This window comes from Lynx rufus, unplaced genomic scaffold (genome assembly GCF_022079265.1).
Source record: "Lynx rufus isolate CCGP_SWC_20201006 ecotype Redwood Valley unplaced genomic scaffold, mLynRuf1.p SCAF_23, whole genome shotgun sequence".
Taxonomy (NCBI): Eukaryota; Metazoa; Chordata; class Mammalia; order Carnivora; family Felidae; genus Lynx; species Lynx rufus.
In genome coordinates this window covers 8,681,918-8,703,524 of record NW_025814838.1, presented here as the reverse complement: position 1 = coordinate 8,703,524, position 21,607 = coordinate 8,681,918, and the positions used below count along the sequence as shown (strand labels likewise).

The window sequence follows — 21,607 nt, the reverse complement described above, 5'->3', positions numbered from 1 at the left end:
CATACCTAGAGGGAGTTACGCATCTGTTATAAATTTCCTGCCTGTATATGGGTAATATTTTCAATGAAAGGTGCTTCAGGGCTGAAGACAGATGAAATAATTTCCATGAGACTCATAGGTAGATAATTGTGCCTTCAAATAGTAAATGCCATCTCTTCACAATCAGAGGAAGGCTGGGTGAAGAAACAGGTTTCTCCTTTCATGTGAGAGAAGGCTGTGGTGGTTTAAACTGCTCGCTTACAATCCAGAATCCTGAGACCAGCAGTCCATGTAAGAATAGCAACCCCCTATCATGTTGCACATAACTAGTGCTAGAAGGAGAATATGGACCTTATTCTCAAATACTTTTGGTTGAGATCAATAATCCATCTGTGCAAGTTCCAGGCGATAGGCTCTGGGGGCAGCACAATGCCTGACGCCTGGCTGTGGAACATAAGGAAGGTCATGCTGGAGCAGTGGGGAAGGGAGCAGGGACTGGGGGAAGTGGCGGAGACAGATCATGGTTACCTCCCCATGGGGCACACTCTGGACTTTACCTGCTAATGAACTGCATGCTCTCCCTCAAGCCATTTCTCTCCATGACCGTCCCTGAGACTGGGCCCCAACACGCCAGGCAAAATGAGGGGGACCCATCTTCCCAGGGGCAATGGCCTCTACAGAGCTTGCCCCAGTGAGGTTGGAGCCTTGAACTGAGGGAACTGTAATGCCCAGGTTTCCTACCCTTTCTGCCTCCAACCCTAAGAGCATCTTCGCAGAGCCCCTTTTGCGTGGCCTATAGCCCCCTCCGCACACTGTGACCAGCTCCGTCCTTTCCTCTGTGCTTCATTTCTGTCTTTGCTTCTCCCTACCCCTGTCTCCCTCTGTTTCTTTCTCTCGCTCTCTAGGACTTGCCCAATTCCCCCATCACTCACTGCCTCTTTTCCTGCCTGTCTCTTTCTCTGCCTCTCCCCAGGCCTTGTGCCTTCTGTTCCGTGCAGCCCTGTCCAGGGATCAGGGCACCACATATCTGTGCCCCCCCCTCTCTCCTGTCATGTTTTAAGCCCAGGCCCTGATCACAGTGGATGAAAATCCTCTTTATAGAAGCTGCTCATGATGACGTTTACTGCAGCATTGCTGTTCCCAGACACTCCCGGGAAGCATGTGGACAGCCAGACCTTGACCCCTTGGTGGCCCAGCCATGATCCCAAAGATGCTGGAGGGCTGGTTACCTCCACAACCTGGGAGAAAGGAGGGCCTTGCAGGTGTCAGGGGCTCTGGAGAAGAATGCATGGGGTTTGAGGATCTGGAAAGAGCCAGATGCTTACAACCAACTCCTCCATGGTGGTGAGGAAGGAACGGGTATCATGTCATGGACCTCTGCCCTGCCCATCCCTCACTAAGGAAACAGTGGGAGGAGGGGAGCCTGGGTGGCTCAGTCAGTTAGGCGTCTGACGTCGGCTCAGATTTGATCTCGTGAGTCGTGAGTTTGAGCCTCTGGTCGGGTTCTGGGCTGACAGCTCAGAGCCTGGAGCCTGCTTTGGATTCTATGTCTCCCTCTCTCCCTCTCTGCCCCTCCCTTGCTTGTGCTCTGTATTTCTCTCTCGTTCAAAAAAACAAGCAAACATTGCAAAATTAGAAGAAAAAAAGAAAGCACTGGGAGAAACATGGGACATCATAACTCTCACCCCGAAAACTACTACCACTAGTCTACCTCAGCTCCCACCTGGATTAGTGCTACTGTGAGGATTAGAGCTTGTAGGTGGGAAAAGTCCCCAACACCTGGATTAATGCAGGGTTTCCTCATTGTTCTACCAGAGACACTGCTGACCCCTCATCCATTTCTTGCAATCAGAAATCAGCCACTCCCTGGGGACTGATGGCTGTCTTGCTGATCACCACACACCACTGTGACTAGCAGGTGCCGTGTGCTTGTGAGTATCTACTGAGGAGTGAACACAACCATCACCAGATCTAGATGAAGGTTGTGTCCACCACCCCAGAAGGATCCAGGGAGACATGTGCAATCAATACAATTCAAATAATGACTTGTCTTCTGTCCCTATTACTGTAGATTCTACCTGTTTGTGACAGTGTATACAGGAGTCACACTGTGTGCATCGAAATAGAATGACCGTAGGTCTTCCTGGAAGCAGACACTGACACAGAGGCAGAACTGTGATGGGTTTATTACAGGAAACGAGTACAGACAAAATAGAGGGGACAGGAATGGTGGGGGAAAGGATTCATTCAAATACGCGTATCAGACAACTTTTCTCAATATATCACATTGCCACAGCCTATTGGTCACAGTTTAGGGTCCTCTTCAAAGTTCAAGTTGTCCTGAAAGGCAAAGAGATTTTGGGTTATAGCAATGGGATCTTCTGTTCTCCTCTATGCGTTTTGTCCTTGAAAATATACCTTGGATGAACACTTAATTGTGTGGCTGCATCTGTGTGTCTACCAGTAATGGAAGATGATTGTCTTCAGGTCTTAGATATAGATCCCTGAATGTACACTTTCTCATAGTCATCTTTTCCTCCTGTGTGAAGTAGGACCTGACTTCTAATAGGGAAAACACAGGGGTCTTTGCTGTATCTTTTGAAACAGGGATTGCCAATCTCTCAGCCTCAGGCATTATACTCTTAGTTTAATGGAATTGAATGAACATCTCTTGATGAGCTTCTGTGTGGAGATACCTTCATTTACACACTGAGGAGGGTGAGTGCCCACTCATCCCATTTATTTTACAAATTCCTTATGTGGTTGTCACCTCTTCATCATACTGATCTCAGAACCCAACACTATCCCTGTTTCTCAGATAACAAAGCTGAGGTTCTGAGATGGCCCCGCTGAGAGCTGGTATTAGGGATGAGACAGCAGGAACACAGGCAAAGCCTCAGGATATTGTGAGGGAAGTTTCGGAGATGCAAACTGGCAGGCAGGGTGATGACAGCAGATGCGGGTGTGTGGTGACAGGAGTCCAGCAGGGGCGGCTTCTGGTCAACCCTGAATCCCCACTAAGAGTCTGACTCAGGCTGAAGGCCAAAGAAGCCACTCAACTGATCTACAACCTGTCTTCCCCTTTAGTCTCACTGAGACACACAAACTTAGGCATTTCCTAAGACCAAGTTTAATTTCCCAAATCTCCAGCACATTCTTTCATACGTGTCCAGACCTTTCAGAAACCCAAGGGAAACAACAAACTGTATTTAGATTATGAACTATGTGCACTGCGGTAACTTTGACATTTTGGAGATGATGACTGCATTGTACACTGTGCTTGCACCCATGAAGCACTTCTTTGCAGATCTCATGCTGTCCTCAAGCTCCCTGCCCAGGCTGTGGGCCCTGCCAGGAATGGCTTCCAACTGCAACCTACTGTCCCCAACACCCTCTCCTCCACACCTCCTCAAACTCTGCTTACCTTCCACAACTTTCCTTCTATTCCTGTGTGATTCAGGTTTCCCCCATTCCTTCACTGGTGCTTCCATTATGGTGATTACAAGACCTGTGTCATATAATGCATGTGCCCCATTTCACACAGGACACCTGAGGCACCTAAATTTAGGGGTGCACCTCATCCTTCACAGAACCCACAACATTGTGTCTGTAAAAAACACACCAGTACCTCTGATACCACTGCCTTTGTGTAAACATCCTCTATCTTTTTGACAAGAGAAACCTATAGCTCACCTCATTACAGGGAAATGACACAGCCCATTGTATGTAAGTCCTGAGAAACTTGAGATATGTTACAGTGTCCTCAGCCAGGTTTGCAGGTGGGTTGCCAAGACTCAGAACCATCATTACATCATTCCCACCAAGTCTTTCATGAAGAAGATGCATGTGCTTTACCAGTCACTCATCCAGTCAGGTCATCTTACCAAATGGAGTAGGTGGAGGAGCTGGTGGAGGAGAGGGAGGTGGCCCACAGCCCTTGGCTGGTGATGAAGGGTGGTCCATGTGGTAGGGCCTGCAAGGCCATCCTGGGAAAGGACCAGGCCCTCTTGCATACATAATGGCCTGCAGAACAGAAACGAATGCTGTGTTCATAGGACAGAACAGAGCATCAACACCAGCAAAAAGTGGAAACCCAAAGAAGCAGTGCTCATCTCCGGCCAGCTTTCCCCCCACCAGGTTCCAAGAGGGCAGCATCAGCGCCAGGGAGCCTCTACCCGTACTTTGGGTTCCACTTACAGTTTTTGGAGTGGGTAATGGATGCTATGGGGATAAACTAGTGTCCTCACATGTCTGCAAATGTAGAACAGCAAGGGCTCTTGTCCTAGTGGATATATGGTGTGAATGCCAAATTAACAAAATAGCATATTCCCAATAGGAAGGCATCTAAGTCCAGGATCACCCGCCACCTCTCATCCCCCTCCACCACAGAGGCTGCTTATTTGTATGTGAAGAACTTCAGAATGAGAAGGAATGACAATCCCAGGCTCCACACATGGAATCATAGCCCTCGTGGCTCAAAGCTCTGCCTCTAAGCCCCCGCAAGTGCCCAATCTACTTCTCTCCCGACAATGGGGTCTTCTCCTCTCTAGAAGTGCTATCTATGGGCACAGAGACACATAGAGGGGTGGGGATCCTGAGGTCCTGAAAAACATCTGGATGCATATTCTTAGAGAAACATGCTACCTATACATGTTAGTTAAGCTTAGCTAATTTATTTTAATTCAGAAGTACTTCTCAGTTTAAGTACAGTACAATTTGCAAGGTAATTGTGTCCTTTAGAAAAATCAGCTGAAATTCTAAATAACAGAATTAACACAAAAGCACATTTGTTTCTGCTGTAAATGTCCATGTTTCACCTGTAAGAGTGACCCAGGACACAAGAGAACCTGCTCATGGGAACACAAATAAAGGACACAGTGGGGAAGTACAATGCAGGTAATTATGGATTTTTTCTTCTCCACCACTCATGTTCCAGTGCATGTTTTCTAGGACAAATATGTCACAAAAATAGTTCAGAGTATTCATACCCAGGGCACACCTGAAGGGATTCTGGACAGCACATTTGCCAAAAAAAAAAAAAAAAAAAAAAAAGGCTGAAGGGTGATGGGTATGAAATTTAGTTTGTCTAAGACCACTCTAAATGACACATACAAAAATATAAGTTGGAGTGAAGGCAGTTTGCATTTTCAAACCATAAGGATAACCTTAGATTTTGTGAACACGTTAATCCCCTAGACAGAAACAGGAAAGGAAGAAACAGCAAGAGCAATGATTCCACATTGAGGAGGTCCAGGAAATATGAGGCATGCCAGGAGACTTCCAGGTGGAGTGTGGGGTCATCCTCCTTGGGTTATTTCCAGGAACACACTGGAAAAGTCCTAAGGTCCTCACCTCTAAATACGTTTGGCTTCCAAACTTACTATAAGGAGTTGACAGGCAGAAAATAGAGAAGCCCATAGACACTTGGGTTAAGGTTGTGCATTTGGAAAATAAGAAAAACAAGCAGACATATCATACAACACACAAAACAGACACAGTGCCAAGAGAGGGGAGAACCACCCCTTAAACCTTGATGAAGACCCATAAACGCCCTGGTTCAGGTGTTTTCATAACTCATCAAACAACTACGGATGGCTGGTGGCTCACCTGGACAGATATACCTTAGGCTGAGCCTCATGCCTCCCATAGCCCAGCACATGGACTGTGTACAGCACACATCTGCTGAAGCCCTATGTCTGCTTTTGTGTATACAGCCCCATTCCATCTCCACAAGAGACACCTGTACCAACACAGGGTGTGGGAAATGACACAAAGATGATATGTCGATCAAGAGAAACTCAAGGAATGTGGTTATGGCGGCAAACGCTTTTCCCTCGCATTGCAATGGTCTGTGGTACTACCTCTGCACCTTGTCCAAGACTCAACAACAACAAAACTTAGATGAAGGTGCTTTGCAAGTCAACTCATACTGCTCAGATCATCTTACCACGCGGTGTAGGTAGAGAGGTCCGGGGTGGTCCCCAGGGCCACCAAGGTTCAGGAGGTGGACATGCCCTATAGCCCATGGGGGGACCTCTAGGGTAGGGTGTGCAGAATCTTCCAGTTAACAGAGGAGGTCCCCATGGATCCACGCTGCCCTGCAGAACAGAAGTGACAGCTATGTGCATATGCCAGACAAGAAAACCAGTACCTAAAGCAGCTGAAACCCAGACAAGATATGTCAGCACCTGCCAACTTCTCAGCCACCAGGATCCAAGGGAGTAGCATCAGTACCTGAAAACCCCATCTCTCCCACTGGGTACCGCCTACAGCTTAGGCAAATAAATGCTGGAGGTTAAACTACGGTCACCACCTGTCCCTGCCCATGTCTTAGAATGTAGAACAAAATGATGCCATCTTAGAGGAATCAAAGAAGTAATTCCAGTCTAATGAAGTAGCATATTCCAGACAGTCAGACATCTATGTCCAGGATCACCCTGCATCCCTCCACTACAGTGACTATAGAAGCTCTGGTTTTGGCATATTCCAAACACAAAAAAAATTGCGTGCAAATAAACACCTGATTCTCTGCACACGAAATCACAGCTACTACTGGGGAAAAGTTCTTCCTGCCGGCTCCTTATTTTGTCCCCTCTGCTTCCCTCCCCGCAAAAGGGGTCTTCCCTCTCTGGAATTGCTGTCAAAGGCCACAAGACCACCGGGGAGTTGGGGATGCCTGGAGTCTTGCAGGGGAACTGAGAAAGTGTTTGCTGTGAGGAACATTTTACTTATCAATGACTACTAAGCCCACATGTGTTTACCTGAATTCATAAGGAATTCTGATTTTGAGCACAGTACAAGACACAGAGTAATATATACCCTATGGAAAAAAAGAGGTTGAAATTCCTGTAACAGAATTAATGCAAAGGTGTTTTGATTTGGTATAAATTTCCATGGATGTGTCATAAGCGATGGTATCAGCTCTAACACTGATTGGAGACAAACAGAACCTGCTCATATGAACACAACTGAAGGACCTCATGTTCAGAATGTTTTTACCTAAGATACATTTTAAAGGATTCCCAACAGTTCATTTACCAACAAAGACGTGAAGGTGGTGAAGGTGGTGAGTTATGACAATGACTTTGTGCATTCTAAGTTGTACAAGGCACACAATGTAAAGATAGAGGGAAGTCTTTCCGCATTTCCAATTAACAAATAGCTTTAACATGTTAATCACATGACCAGAAAGAGGAAAATAACAACACTGATCCCACAGAGAGGCGGTATAGTAGTAGTCAACGAGCCTAGAGACTTTAGTATGGAGTGCAGTGTATCTTCCTGGAGTGTTATCTCCAGAACACATGAGAAAAGCCATAGGTCCCTCAACCTCTAAGTTCCTTTGGCTACTACCGTTCCAGAAAACGATGATAGGCTGCAAAGAGAGGAGCCTGTAGACTCTTGGGTTAAGGCTGTGCCTTTGGAAAACAGAAACAGGCAGACATATCACACAACACACAAAACAGGGAGAAGGCCATAGAGCCTGCTGTACTGCAAAAGACGGTTTCCCAACAGACTTACAACTGAAAATGGCCCCAGCGTTTACCTTGTCCTTTTCTGCATTTTTGGTAGAGTGTTTGTCGTTGTGACTTACGGGAGCGACACCAGTTTCTGGATCGGCTAAAGGCTCTAGAAGGGATGGAGGTTTATTCCGGTTTTAATAGGCTGTGCAGAATTCAAACAAACACCACATTTTGTGACATCTTAAACTTTTCCCCACACTTCAGACCATGAGGAGAGGCAGAGAGTAACCCACAAGCCTTAGGTGACCCCAAAGATAAGGGGAGATCCATCCTATCTTGTTAATGAAGAAACCATAGGGCCCTGGTTCATGTTCTTCATAATTCGTCAAATAACTTGCAACAGGTCAGTTCAAACAGAAATCTGGAAAGCGTCACCAAAATAGCCATTTCTCAATGTACATTAGGGTTAATAACTCACCATCTCATTACAGACAAGAATAAAAATGAGAGTACTGATTGGGATAACATCAAAAAACCCTCCACAGAAGAGCATGGGTGTGTTTCTTCTGGCTCCAGGCGAATTGTTCAATCTTCCAGCTTCTCTATAAGCTGCCTTCCACATGTGAGCAGGTATTATGTAACTATTTCTGAATAGAAATATACTTGACTGATATTATACTAATGAGAAAAGTAAAACTGTGGGAATTTAGCACTGAAGCTTCAGACTTGCACTGATAGCATCAGGGGACTAAGCTATATGGAACCTGAACTTAGGAATGTAAGAATAGGGTTCAGAAAAAATAAGACAAAAATAAAGGAACATTAAAAATAGTAAATAAATGACCTTCTCCCCCCCCCCAAAACTAAAATAAAATTGAGTCAAGGTAGGAAGAAGGATAAGGCCTATGTGCCATGTGACATGATGGCATGTCACCTCTCCAGACTCATCTCTTTAGTTAGGGGATGCTGGAGGAGGTGGGAGGGTCCGCAGTTAGGGGAGGGGCATAAGCTCCACAAGTCACAGGGACAAGTGCCCCACTGCCTGGGGCACCCTCCTATCACCCCTTCAGACAACCTGATGTCCTTGGTGCTTGTGATTCTTTCCAGGCCCCAGGAACAGGCTACGCAGCAGAAATTAGGTTGCTGCACATCACCATGCGCTCCTTACCTCTCCTTGGAGGGTTCTGGGTCTGTGGTCTTCCAGGCATTGGTTTCTGCCTCATGTATCCCTCAAGCGGCCTCTTTCCTTCCATCATGTCCAGTCTTGGATACAGAAAAAGAATGGACTTCCATAAGAGTTGCAACAGCACGTCCTCTACAAGACACTAAACAGCACAGCTGTCATCCCTCGACACACCATTAAAAACACATGTCAAGATCACCCACCTGTGTTTCAAGTGGGCCGCCTCCCTCCTCTCCTCCGCCATCGCCCTCTCCCAGATCTGAGTCTTGATCTGGGGGAGAAAAACACATCCACCTTCAGTCATGCCAGACTGTGCACCAAAGAGACAGAGGAGGAAAAAAAGAAAACACTTACCCAGTTGTGCTGAGCAGTCTTCTCATAAACTGCGATCTGAAAAAGCCAACAACGAAAAGCCCGTGTTTAGGGATTCCAAGGGCCACTACACTCACCAGCATGAGGTGCTAAGGGTTTAATACGTCAGGCAGAACTCAAGTTACCTGGTGTCTGAAGGTGAGCTCTGCCCGTTGCAGCTGTTCTCGTCTTTGTTCAATTTGTTGCCTGTGAGTTACAATTGCGTTCGTCAAATAAGGCCTAATAGTGCGCAGGATTTTAAATCATCTGCCCATGTTCCCATCAACTTCATATCTGTCTCCTAATACAACTTATCCTTACACAGGAAACACTTTTCACATAATTATAAATGTACAGTAGGACCAAAGTGACTGTTCCATCCTTTCCTTACTCATTATTCCCTGCCTACAGAGTTCAGAGTTTGTTGAATTCCTTCCCATGTTCAATCTTTCATCATATGACAAGTGCTTTCATCATAAAGCTCTATTCTCCTTTAACTTTGTACTCACCATGTTTCCCAGGGTTGCAACGACCAAGGCCATCAAATGGCACTACCATGTTGATGGGTATGATTTCATCCTATAACAAACTGCTTTCCTATAGATTATGACATTTGACACCACCCCTCAGGAATATTGGCATGGATGAAGTTTCCACATGGTCAGGCCAGCACTGGAGATGTGGAAATGTTTAGTAACTTAATTGCTTTATTCTTTCTAATAGGTATCTTTTTCTATCTGTTAATTCCCTATAGATATGTCCTCTGAATTTGTGTTTGTATACTACGTTAATGGAGTCCACCCATTGTACCAAGGTTCAAACTAAGAAATGAACAGGGGTTTCATGAGCCTTTGCTAATTAGTATCTGAACTCACTTGTACTTGTGTATTTCCTCTGTAGCTATTTTCAGATTTTCTTCTGCAGTTGCCATCTGATTCTTCACTGCAGCTAGTTCACAGTTCATCGTATCCAGCTTTCTAGGATGAGAAAGATATATACATAGTCCAGGAGCCAAGGTCCAGAAATTCTGCCTTTTAACTTCCCAGCTCTCTTGAAGGCCTAGATTCAAATATCCCTACACTGTCCTCCCATAGATGCACAGACTGACAACACAATCAGAGAAATGAAGACCCCATTTAAGGTTAAAGAAAAATCAACCTCTGTCTGCTGCCAAGTCACCTGCAATCAGAGCGGTCTTTCGAGGTCTCTGCTTCTACTCCTTCATCATAAAGTCATCAAATAACATTGCACTTTGTGCCTTCCTAGAGTTGGTCTTTTGTTCGAGATGGTGAAGGCTCATTTCGGTTCAACGTGAAAAACTATGCCTGACCAGCTATACCCATTAGGATGAAGCAGGGGATCATCATTGCCTTATACCTCCATGGGGCAATGCACTGAGTCTCAGTCCAAAAGTTGTACCCGGACACAGACACTCAGTATGAAAGATAGCCCTCCAGGACATGGTTTCACCAGCATTGCAAATCACTCCCACACAGGAGTTACAGGAGTATAACCCCTGCCTCTTCCTTCAAAGATCCTGGTGGAGGAAAAGGCCAATCTTAGAGTGGCAATATCTACTGAAATATAACATGATGTGAACTGTCCCACAGTCAGGCTGTTATCTCCAGGAAATAGATTTCAGATGGAAAACTATCAACTTCATGGAGTCAATCCAGTCTTTAACAAGACGGAGTTTGTTGATAGTGAAGGCAGCAAAAGGCAATGCTTCAAAAGTCTGGTTTGCTGTGTTGCCCTCAGACTACTTAGTTCATGGTGTTGCTTTAAAGGGTTTCAACTTGGCACTGGATATACTCAGGAATCACATGCAAAACTGAAAGACTCTTAGAAACTGAGCAAAAGCACTAGACAGAGAAAGGCACATGCATTTCCTTCTGGCCTCTCAGGCAGTCCTTCAGCAAATGCTTTCTGGTCTGTGGCTGTAATGTAGTGGCTCTGTTGTAAGGGGGTAAAGACAGAGAGGTGGTCAGAGCTTACAAAGTAACAAAAACAAGATGTAAGTGAGACAGAGAAGCCCCCACCCCACGTGTGGGAAGGACTAACACAAAGCTGAGTCTCACGGAAGAGAAGGAAGAGTTTACTTTTCAATGTGAATGAGGGACTTTAAGGTCCCTGATCTCCTCCAGAGAACAAAAGAAAATACTGGACAAAAGAGGAAACATGTGAGTGGTGCACCAAATTTGTAATGAACCCATGAGACACACTTCATGCAAATCTCACTTGCAGACTGGATGAAGGGATCCAGTACTGATGGCATCCCAAACCACTGTCCATTGTTTCTACAGCAAGATAATTCCATTTTTCCCATAGATATTTTTGACCCAAGTCTGGTGCTGAACAAAGATGACCTAATTCCCGGCTGATAGGACAATGTGATGGGATTGAAACCTATAGGACAATGCAAATGGATCCAGAGGGAATCCAGGTATCAATGTGATTAATGCCTTCCCTCGTCCACCCTATGTACATGACACAACAACGTGTGGCAAGCACTAAGGACAGAAAGGAAAATGCAGGTTACAGAAAGCAAGGTAGGAAGGGCAGGCACAATTGTACTGAATGCATTTGGCAAAAATACTCTGGATCCAATTCTAAAAGAAACACATTTACCTATACTGGCCACCACATGCCTTCATACAACAGTACTTGGGCCTCTTATCACACGAACATCTTACTTTTCTATAGCCACTTTTCTTTCTTCATAGAATTCTTCAAGGATGCCTGCTTTCTCCTTCAACTGTCTGACTTTGGCTTCCTTGGCTGCTTTCGCAGACCTCAATGCATTACACTTATCCTCCAGGGCCTTTTTACTTTCTGTCAAGAAATGAATTTTATTTTTGTGTGTGCACATGACATGAGACTTGGTTTTGGGGTGACAGGAAAAGGGCAAGTACCACGAAGGCAGGAAGCTATTCCTTCCCTTCCCAAAACAAACTCATTGCCACCATATGGGCATTTCTCCCCAACAGACAACATACCTTCCAGTTCACAGTTATTGGACATCACGGCTCTCAGTTCTGGATCCTCAAATCGACCGTTCGCATCTTGTGACTTTAAGACAGGTATGAAAAAAGACATTCAAGAAATACTAACCGCATAACAATGTGAGTGTACCTAACACAGCAGACTATGCATGGCAACAAAGAAAGATCCCAAAGCACAAATATAACAATGAGAAGGCAAAGAACATGGAATATAGTTCAAGTCAAAGAGCTCACAAATGGCTTTCTTAGGGGAATATTCACACTGAACATTGTTCAGCATTAAGGGAGGAGGGCAGTATACGATTTGGCTATTGCCCTTCATCTCTCAACTGTCTTGGGGCACTTTCTCCATATGTTGGGAGGGCAGGGCTGAATGAGGTGGTAATTACCCAGCTATGAAAATAAAAGACACTTGCTAGTCCTTGAAATAGCAAAACTCCTCAGGGTGGTCCTAAGTGAAATTCCAGGTCCTTGTGAGGATGGAGGTTTGGCTCCCAGGGGCCCACTCTCTACTGTGGTAAACAGCAAAAAATATGCTGTGCTCACCTCACCCAATGAACAAAAAGCCTCCAAAGCCAAGTTACAGTAAAACTCAGCAGCCAACTCATTACTTCCGATTTCTTGACATTCCTCTCTCTCTCTGATTGCAAGGTAGCAAGTGCACTTTGAAGGGTGTCATTTAAATTTTAAGTAAAGTGCTCAACTTTTTTTGATGTGCTCCTTCAACAAAACATGTTGAATGAGTACTAATAATTCATTATTTTACTTGTGTTTTTAGAATGCAATCCAGGCAAAGAAGGGATTCTTACTTTCTTTTTTTTTATTTTTATTTTTTAACGTTTATTCATCTTTGAGAGACAGAAAGAGACAGAACATGAGCAGGGAAGGGGCAGAGAGAGAGAGACACAGAGAGAGAGAGAGAGAAGTAGGCTCAAGGCTCCGAGCTGTCAGCACAGAGCCCGACACAGGGCTCAAACTCACGAACTGTGAGATCATGACCTGAGCCAAAGTCAGATTCTCAACTGACTGAGCCACCCGGGCACCCCATGGGATTCTTACTTTCAATTTAAGAGCTTCAGCGGAGTGAATGTTACTTCTTCTCTCAGCTTCTTGAAGACGTATCTTTGATTCATTGATCTATATATAAAACATATGAAAAAGGAATCAGAATTCAAAAATAGCATCATGGTAGATAAACCTATCTCTAATGTGTGATTCCTTTCACAAACAAAGAGGTAGTTCCTTACATTTGTGAAGCTTGTCTTGAATTGGGAGTGTTTCTACAACACATGAACTAGGTCAGTAGGATGAACTACCAGAGGTGAAATAACTGAAATAAATCACAAAAAAAATATTTGAAAGGGCAATGCTACCTTCTGTTCCCAAATGGATATTGCTTCAGCCAGTTCTCTGTTTTCTTTCTTCACTGTGTTGATCTTTTCAGTTATTTGCTGTAAATTAACTAAAAAGAGATAAAACAATTTCTAAGGTTGTTACCAAACTGGTGACATGGAATAATCCCACTGTATTAGCAGCAGAGACACATTATCTGACACGTGGGTGTAACTAACTTTTTTGCTTTCTTATTGTGCCTGAAGAAAGCAAGTTTTAGTAGCATTTTAAACCCAAGAAACTTATTTCACTGAGATCACTATACGTGTAAGCTCTAGAACACTGACTCCTCTAACAAGCACAAAGTGGAAACTTCTCTTCTATTTGCCCAGTGTGAGAGCTCTCATGCCCTGAGTTCGCTCTTCTCACCGTGACCACTGCTGCCTTCACAGTGATGAGCACCAGCCTTTGAGGGCTTACTAAGTGTCAGGCAGCCACCCTGGCTCTCAACACACAGTGCCACAGAATCACCACAGTCTATAGGGCCCATGCAGAATACATTACCCCCATTTGCATCACGTTCACTTCTCATTCTCCTCTGGCATGAATGGCTCCCTCCACCTCAGACTCAAAACCATGGTTTAAACCTCTCTTGTGACACACGCCCTGCCTGGCAATATCTGGCTTCTTCTCTAAGCTTAGGCCACTTGATAGACTCAAAGAGGGTTTTCTCATCTTCACATTTCACCAAGAGTCATGTCATGGCAAAGTACTCACTCCAAACCTCGGGCTCATATCACCACTTGTTTCCTAACCATTTCTATGCAGAATTACACTCATCCTGTTCTCCTTCCTCCTATGATGTTTTCCTCCCCTGGTCTCTTAAGAGATGCCAAATCCCTCCACATTGTCACTTAGCCTCCAAACAGGGAAGAGAAAGATTTTCAAGAGTTAACGAGTCAATTAGACATCAGAAGTCACCATATTTATTCCTAGTTAAAAAATTAAAACCCACATCAAACACCAGTACTGAAAAAAACTTACAAAGAATACTAAAACCTTAAATCTTACCTTGATATACTTGAGGCTCTATCTGAGAGAGGAAGAAACAAAATAAGTTTGAGGTCAAACATATTATTAGTAAAAACGTATTCTTTCTGATAAAATATTAAATGTAAACCAATGAATTACAATGATCATTTTGTTCAGCATAATGAATTCATAATGTTAAATACAAGCAAAAATTACAATTTCATATTTAGTTCATGATTCTTTATAAACCATTTCTGATAAAAGCATAAAGATTCATGGCTTATTTTCACTAAAAGATAGATTTACATTCTATTCCATAAACATCAACGTATTCAATTTTGTCACTGCATAATGCAGACACTTTTAAAAATATATAAATAAAATATTTGTCTGATTTTTTTCTCTTGTAGTCAAACCCAATATCCACACTGAAATCCAGAACCTAGGATCATTTGAAAGTCCAAAAGAAAGAAAGAGAGACAGAGAAAGGGAGAAAGAAATAAAGAAAGAGACCCACAGAGAGCGGGGGGAGAGAGATGGAGGGGAGGGAAGGGAAGGGAAGTGAAGGAGGAAGGAAGGGAAGAGGAAAGAAAAGGAAAACCTTTGTAGTAAGATATGCCTCTTTCATTCTCTAGAAAGCTTTCTGAAATCGTACAGAGTTGGCTGCTCTCTGAATCAATAAACAATTACCACATGTCAGGTGCTATGATTTTCCTAGATCACTAAAAACAGAGGGTCTTCCAAAAAAAAAAGTCATCAAATGAGAAAGAGAGTGGAACATGACTAGAGAAGAAGCACAGGCAACAAAGGAAAAGATGGCTAACATTTCAAAAAAAAAAAAAAAAAAAAAAGGAAAAAGTGTTCCCCATAAGAAGGTATAAGAAAAACAAAAGGAACTTCACTCGTGTAGAGGCAGTGGTCTGACGCAAGGGTTAAAAGCTTCCATACCTCCTTCTGGAAACGTGAACAAAAGAGAGATCACAGGTATTAGGGAGTAATGGTTGTCTGGGCAAAATTAGAAGTAATAATTTAAAGCCTGACTGCACAAGTATTTCTGTTTTCTAGGAGCCCTAAAAGAATGTCAACCATGGAAAACCATCCTGTGATGGTCTTGTGTCCACTGAAAAGTAACAACCACAAGAGAATGACTGTGGGACTAAAGGATGCTTCCCCACTCCCAGCCCCTCACTCTTTGGAAAAGTGCCTCTATAAGCCTGGCACACTACCCCTTTAGGGAGCGATATGCCTCTTTCTTGTTGGCTCCATTGTATACGAGCTATCTCTAATAAACTGTACCTGCTTTGTTTCCCTTGAGTTCAGTGTTCATTCCTAAGACACTGAGACTCAAGAACCTGGTCATGGGGATCCAATAACACCCAGACCCGAGTCATCCCCTGGTGAATTATAGCTCAGTAAAATCTAGGCCAGACTCTACTTTAACAAAAGGTAAAGACACATTTTCCTGACTCCTAGAATGCATATCCCTACTCAAAAGTTTTAAATGGGGCTGAAGCTAGCCCCAACATCTTGCCAGGATATTGGAATATCAATGTGTTATCAAAAAGCAAGTCATAACAATGTTGTTATAGGAAAGTGTATCTATGGAGGGCAAATAGAAAACCATGGATAGTCCTTTAACATCACATGTTTCCTTTCCTAAGCAGGGGAAATGGAAAGAGAGATGAACTTACAAATACATAATATTTATATTTTCTTTATGAGGGGAAAGATTTCTAAATTGGCAGGAAAAGAGGAAAAACAGCCATTTAGACATAAACTCATGGTATTCTGTTCTTCCTTAGAAGGCCTGCCCTCAAGAGAAACTATTTCTCCAAAACCTAATGGGGGTTTTCCTAAACACAAGCAATGCAGATGAAGGGAAATACTCAACTACAGTGCTCTTCCTCCTTCCTGTCTCACAGGGGAGTAAACTCAGCCTAAAACCTAGCCAGGTAAAGACAAAACTTCACACTCAAGGCCTATTCACCTCAGTTTCTTTAAACAAGGATGTGACTCCCAGCTCTCAAAAACACTTACAAGGTACCCTAAAAGGAAAAGCCACATATTTTGAACACAGAATGCAAGCATTAGACTCATATTTCCTAAGGCAGAGATGTTGGGATAATCAGGCTGGGAATTTAAAACTGCTCTGATTAATAGGAGAATAACTCTAATGGGAAAAGTGGTCAGTATGCAAGAAGAGGTGGTGAGTGTGAGCACAGAGATGATAACTCTAGGATCCAAGAGATTTTGGTTCTAGAAATCAAAAACACCATAACAGAAATAAGAAATGCCTTTGTGGATATATTAACACACACAACACAGCTGAGGAAAGACTCAACAAGCAGAAGGAAATATCGAGTAGAAACATCTGAAACAGAAACACAAAGAAAATAATTAAAAATACAACACAGAACATCCAAGACCAGTGGGACAATTACAAAAGGTGTAACATACATAGAATGGGAATACCTGGCGAAGAAGTGAAAAGAAGACACATTTGAAGTGAACATGACCATGAGAATTTTCCAAAATTAATGATAGTCGCAAACCACAGATCCAGGAAACTAAAAGAATTCCAAACAGGATAAATACCCACCCCCCCCCCCAAAAAAACCCCCACCACAACAACTACAACAAAAAACTACCCCTAGACATATACTATTCAATCAACAGAAAACTGAAAACAAACAATTTGGAAGAAGGTAAGGGGAAGTGTTGAGGGCTGGAGTTACAGGGAGAAGGGAGAAATAACACCGTATCCAAGAGGAACCAGGAAAAAAAAATACTCAGAATTCAGAAGCCATGCAATCAAGAAGAATGAAATGTTTATAGTGTTAAAAGAAAAGAACCCATCACCGAGAATTCTGTGGCCACTGAAATTATCTTTCAAAACATTCTACAAAGTAAGGAAAATTATCGGAGATACTGAGGTCAATAATAAAGGCTTAATTCTCCAGGGAAACATAATCCTTAATGTGCATGCATTAACAACAGAGTGTCAAAATACATGAGGCAAAAAGTGACACAACTGCTAGGAGAAACAGACATACACATTATTATGGCTGAAAGATTCAATACCCTCTATCAGTCATTGACAGGTTGAGCACACAGACATTCAAATTTAAGAACACAGTTGGACTGAACTGCATCATCAATCACCTGGATGGCATTACCATCTGTAGAACACTTCAACAATAGACAAATACACATTCTTCTCAAACTCACATAGAACATTCACTGACATGGACCATATTCAGGGTCAGAAAATACATCTTAACTTAAAGTCAACAAAATCATAGACAATATGTTCTCAGAACACAAATGCAAGCTAGACATCAATAACAGAAAGACAGGTGGAAAACTACAAAAAAATATTAGAGATATTCTAATAGAAGATAGAGAATAGAGATAGAATAGAGATATTGTAAAAGAAGTGGGTTAAAGAAGACAATTCACAGAGTTTTAAAAATATTTCCATCTACATGATAATGAACATTGGAATTATTACAATTTGTGGCTGCAATGAACGCAGTGCTTAAAGGGAAATTTGAAGTACTGAATGCATACAAAAGGTCTAGTTAAAAATTTGTGCTTACCAAAAAAAAAAAAATTCTGCTTACTTATGATTACAAGGCTATCTATAAGGTACTTTAGTATACTCACAGCAAGGACAACTCTCCAGAGGTAAACCAGACATGCACAAATTGCAAGGGTGGCAGTAATAATGGTAAGCTTCCACAGAATCCCAAATACACGAGAGCCAAAAGGGAAATGGCCAGCCAAAATATGGACAAGCTGAAATAATATTTGAGACAATGAGGAATAGCAAAGACATTTATAATATCTGTTACAAAGAATCATCTTTATAAACCTTCAACCAGCCTCCAGGAGGTTATAAGCACATCTCTCAAATGCCTCCTCATGAAGGACAGGGCGGACACAAGGCTTACAAAGGAGCAGGGGCAAACTTGTGGGAGTGATGACTGTGTTTACTTACTATGGCGATGGCTTCATTGCTTCTTATCTATATCACATACCAACAAACTGTAATCTTTACAAAGGTCTTGTTATTATACATAAGTTATACCACACGGCAGCTGTTGGGAAAATCTAATAGGCCATCTTAGAAATTCCATGGTGCTGACAAACACACTGGAACAATTTTTAAATAGTTAGCAGAACTTAAGAATTTATCACCTAACTTAAAATTGAAAAAAAAAACAAAATAAAAAAAAATAAATGCAAACTTTTAGTAGACAAGAAGTAAATGACTTCTGTTGTACATTCATGAAGTACCTGGATAAAATACTTTGGAACATTTCCAAAAATACACCAAAGTTTATAGAAGGATGGGAGGAAGTAACAATGAAAATGTGCTAGAGGTTCAAATGAGATTGTTATAGAGCCAGATGTTTACAGATATGGATATGACTGAGAGAGATGGGAAGCTGTTATTATAATAATATGGGATTATTCCAGCAAAAATAAATTCTAGATTACTGTTTAGTTTCTAAAAACACGGAGGTTTTCTTTTTTCTAATGTTTATTTTTGAAAGAGAAAAAGAGTGGGGAGGAACAGAGAGAGAGGGAGGCAGAGAATCCAAAGCAGTCTCCACGGTGTTAGCACACAGACTGATGCTGGGCTCAAACTCACAAACTATGAGATCATGACCCGAGCCAGAATCAAGAGTTAGATGCTTAACTGACTGAGCTATCCAGATGCCTCCTGAGATTTTACTTTCAAGGTTTACTTTGAATCTGAATCACAGCTCAGGTTGTCAGATTTCTGAAGTAAATAAAGATTTGCATAATCAGGTGATCTTGTCTATTTTGATGAAATCTATGAGATTTTAAGTTATTTGAACACACATCTCCAAATAGCCAATACAATAAAGTCAAGTTCCTATTTCATAGTGTTGAACCTAAATCAATCAATAGCTACTATGAAAATTACTTTCTAAAAGAATACAAAAGTCCTGAATATGGTCACCAAAACAACAGGACACATATCATTTTACTAAAACTAGACTTACCAGTATTTTAGGAGAAAATACACTCACAATGCAATTCATACTAATTCACATACCAAACTTTAATTTTGTGCCAATAAATCTCTCTAGAAAGCAGCCTCCAAAATGTGTACCATTTGTATCTTCAGCTCTCAGAACTGAGGTCACTAAATTGTGTGCTGGTGGGAAATGTACACTGTCTTTGAGTGGCCACTGTCTAAAAGAAAGCAGGAGCTGTCCGCTCAATGATTGATCATGGGGATCAAATGCACCAAAGACAGAGGCCATCTTGACACCGATGGTAAACATTCTAAGTCCTGGGCACTCTTGATACCTCTGGCAGCCTTATGGAAGCTGATATCAGTAGTTAATCTTAACTAGATTAGATCCAATGGGGTCTATAACGCCAGGTTCTCACAGACGATGGCCATGACTAGGTGGAGGTGGGAAATGCAAGACAAGTTAGTTTATGGACGAATTCAGAGATGAGGGAGGGAGAGAGAGCTGAACTGATCTGTGAGATGCATTCTAGGTAGAGGGGGGAATTTCCAAGAAACAGAACCAAGAAATTTCCTCCTTCATAGACTCAAAAGAAATAGAATAGATTCTGTTTTGACTGGAGGTATTCATGTAGGAGGATTCTGCCTCAATTTAGGTTGTTCCTGACTTGGGACTTTGTAGATCCCTCTCTAAGAATCTGGTGCATGCTAATCTAAAGAAATCTACTTCTCTCTATGGGTGTTCCCTGTCTCTCTGTCTCAGGCTCCTGGGAGTACAGGTTTTTCTTTTTAATGATAGAATGAAACATTCACACTGGGAACCAGGTATTTCTTTATAGTTGGACAATCGTAAGGACATTCGAGACCTTTTTGGGTTTGAGTAAATCGACCCTCTGCACATATTTGGCTAGAGAAAGGACAAGAATTCATTCACTTCCTGATCACATCACTCATAGTGATTTTCCTATTATAAATGTCCAAGCAGGGTGAGGCCACTTCATTGATGTTGAGCTTCTAATCAACCTGTTTGGACACACAATTCTTGGCAGCAGCCCCCAAGACCAGAGGGAGAGGGCTGATTCACAAGATCCTAAAAGCGAACAAACCAGAAAGCACAGAGCACAAAGGACATTTCACTTTTTAACTCTCTAGTACCAACACCAATGCTTCAGATACCACTGTTCCCAGGGCTACCAAACTTCACAAATATGAACAATGCGCTGATAGGAAAACAAACTACATATAAGATGGACTGTAAACTTACAAAGCTTGGAGCAGGATCTTGACAGGACTTCCAGGAGCCAGTCTAATACTATGAAATACTGTTAATACTATTAAATAGCGCCTATTAAATGTTTCTGACATTTTTAGAAACAGTTTTAATGAGGTATAATTCAAACATCATACAGGCCCCTTATTTAAGACAAAGATCTCAGTGGCTTTTAGTATCTTCACAAGTCCTTCTTTCTTGACACTATGAAGCTCAGGTTTCCGTCCTGTCCATGCTACTCTTTTCGTACCAAGCGGCCCAGACAGGATCCACAGCTTGATGTGGACAGTTGTGGCCAGAACAAGCTGGTCGAGAAACCTTGGCCCTGAGGTCCTCGGTTTTCAGAAAGAACCGAGTTCTCATCAAGGATTCTATGGAAAAGCTGTTTTTTAACCACAGTCTGGATAAATAAATAAATAAATAAATAAGGAAGAAACCACTGATGTAGGATGTGTACTCACATTCGTGTTTGGGTAACCGGGATACCCAAGTAAGAGGATACAGAAAAACAGCTTCTGAACCATTATGTCCTAGTCCTTTCAGGGGGAGCTGGGGCGCCAGAGAGGAGGTGCAGATGGAGGTGGAGAGGAGGTGGGGGTGGGAGGGGAAGGGAGGGGGTGGGAAAGGGGGCGGAGTGGTAACTGAGGTTGGGGTGGGATTTAAATAGGGGTGGGATTGGGGAGGGGGGTGTGTCAGGAGTAGAAGGGAGTCAGGGACAGTACCAGGAATGATCAAGTACAAGAGGGGAGGGAAGAGCGTTAGAAAGGTTAGTAGGTCAACAGATCAGTAAATCACTAGGTGAGAAGGACACAAGTAGCCGGTTAAGTAAACTGTCAGGAAAAGATGGAGCGGAGAAAGATCCCTCTCCGTCCAGGTCTTCACCTGTTTGAGCGTTGTCATAGCAATCCGGATGCTGTATACCCTCTCTCCACCAATCAGAGGCCTGAGCCCCTGATAGATCACAATGGACACCCCGCGTGACCG

The 21,607-nt window shown here is 42.8% G+C and overlaps 1 protein-coding gene and 1 long non-coding RNA gene across 3 annotated transcripts in view; both read right to left on the bottom strand.

Annotated features, from left to right (window-relative positions):
• Positions 1-2,164: 2,164 nt before the first annotated feature.
• On the bottom strand, positions 2,165-9,947 carry LOC124518083 (transport and Golgi organization protein 1 homolog). Of its 2 annotated transcripts, XM_047087896.1 has the most exons (10): positions 9,852-9,947; positions 9,123-9,183; positions 8,980-9,015; positions 8,829-8,896; positions 8,611-8,705; positions 7,526-7,608; positions 5,927-6,077; positions 4,177-4,261; positions 3,864-4,002; positions 2,165-2,319 (listed from the first exon to the last, which is right to left on the bottom strand). In XM_047087896.1, exons 1-10 carry the CDS (start codon positions 9,938-9,940, stop codon positions 2,284-2,286), a joined length of 843 nt encoding a protein of 280 aa, XP_046943852.1. In that variant the 5' UTR covers positions 9,941-9,947; the 3' UTR covers positions 2,165-2,283. The 2 variants fall into 2 exon arrangements, with proteins under 2 accessions (XP_046943852.1, XP_046943851.1); XM_047087895.1 differs by lacking the exons at positions 2,165-2,319; positions 3,864-4,002; positions 4,177-4,261; positions 5,927-6,077 and having other exon boundaries at positions 6,399-7,608.
• A 1,737-nt stretch (positions 9,948-11,684) lies between these two features.
• Positions 11,685-21,607, bottom strand: part of LOC124518003 (uncharacterized) — a 37,347-nt gene continuing 27,424 nt past the window's right edge. The window contains exons 3-8 of the long non-coding RNA XR_006963608.1: positions 18,009-18,140; positions 14,382-14,403; positions 13,352-13,440; positions 13,038-13,115; positions 11,973-12,045; positions 11,685-11,808 (exon numbers count right to left, since the gene is read on the bottom strand). This is a non-coding gene — a long non-coding RNA (uncharacterized LOC124518003). The remainder of the gene's footprint in view (positions 11,809-11,972; positions 12,046-13,037; positions 13,116-13,351; positions 13,441-14,381; positions 14,404-18,008; positions 18,141-21,607) is intronic.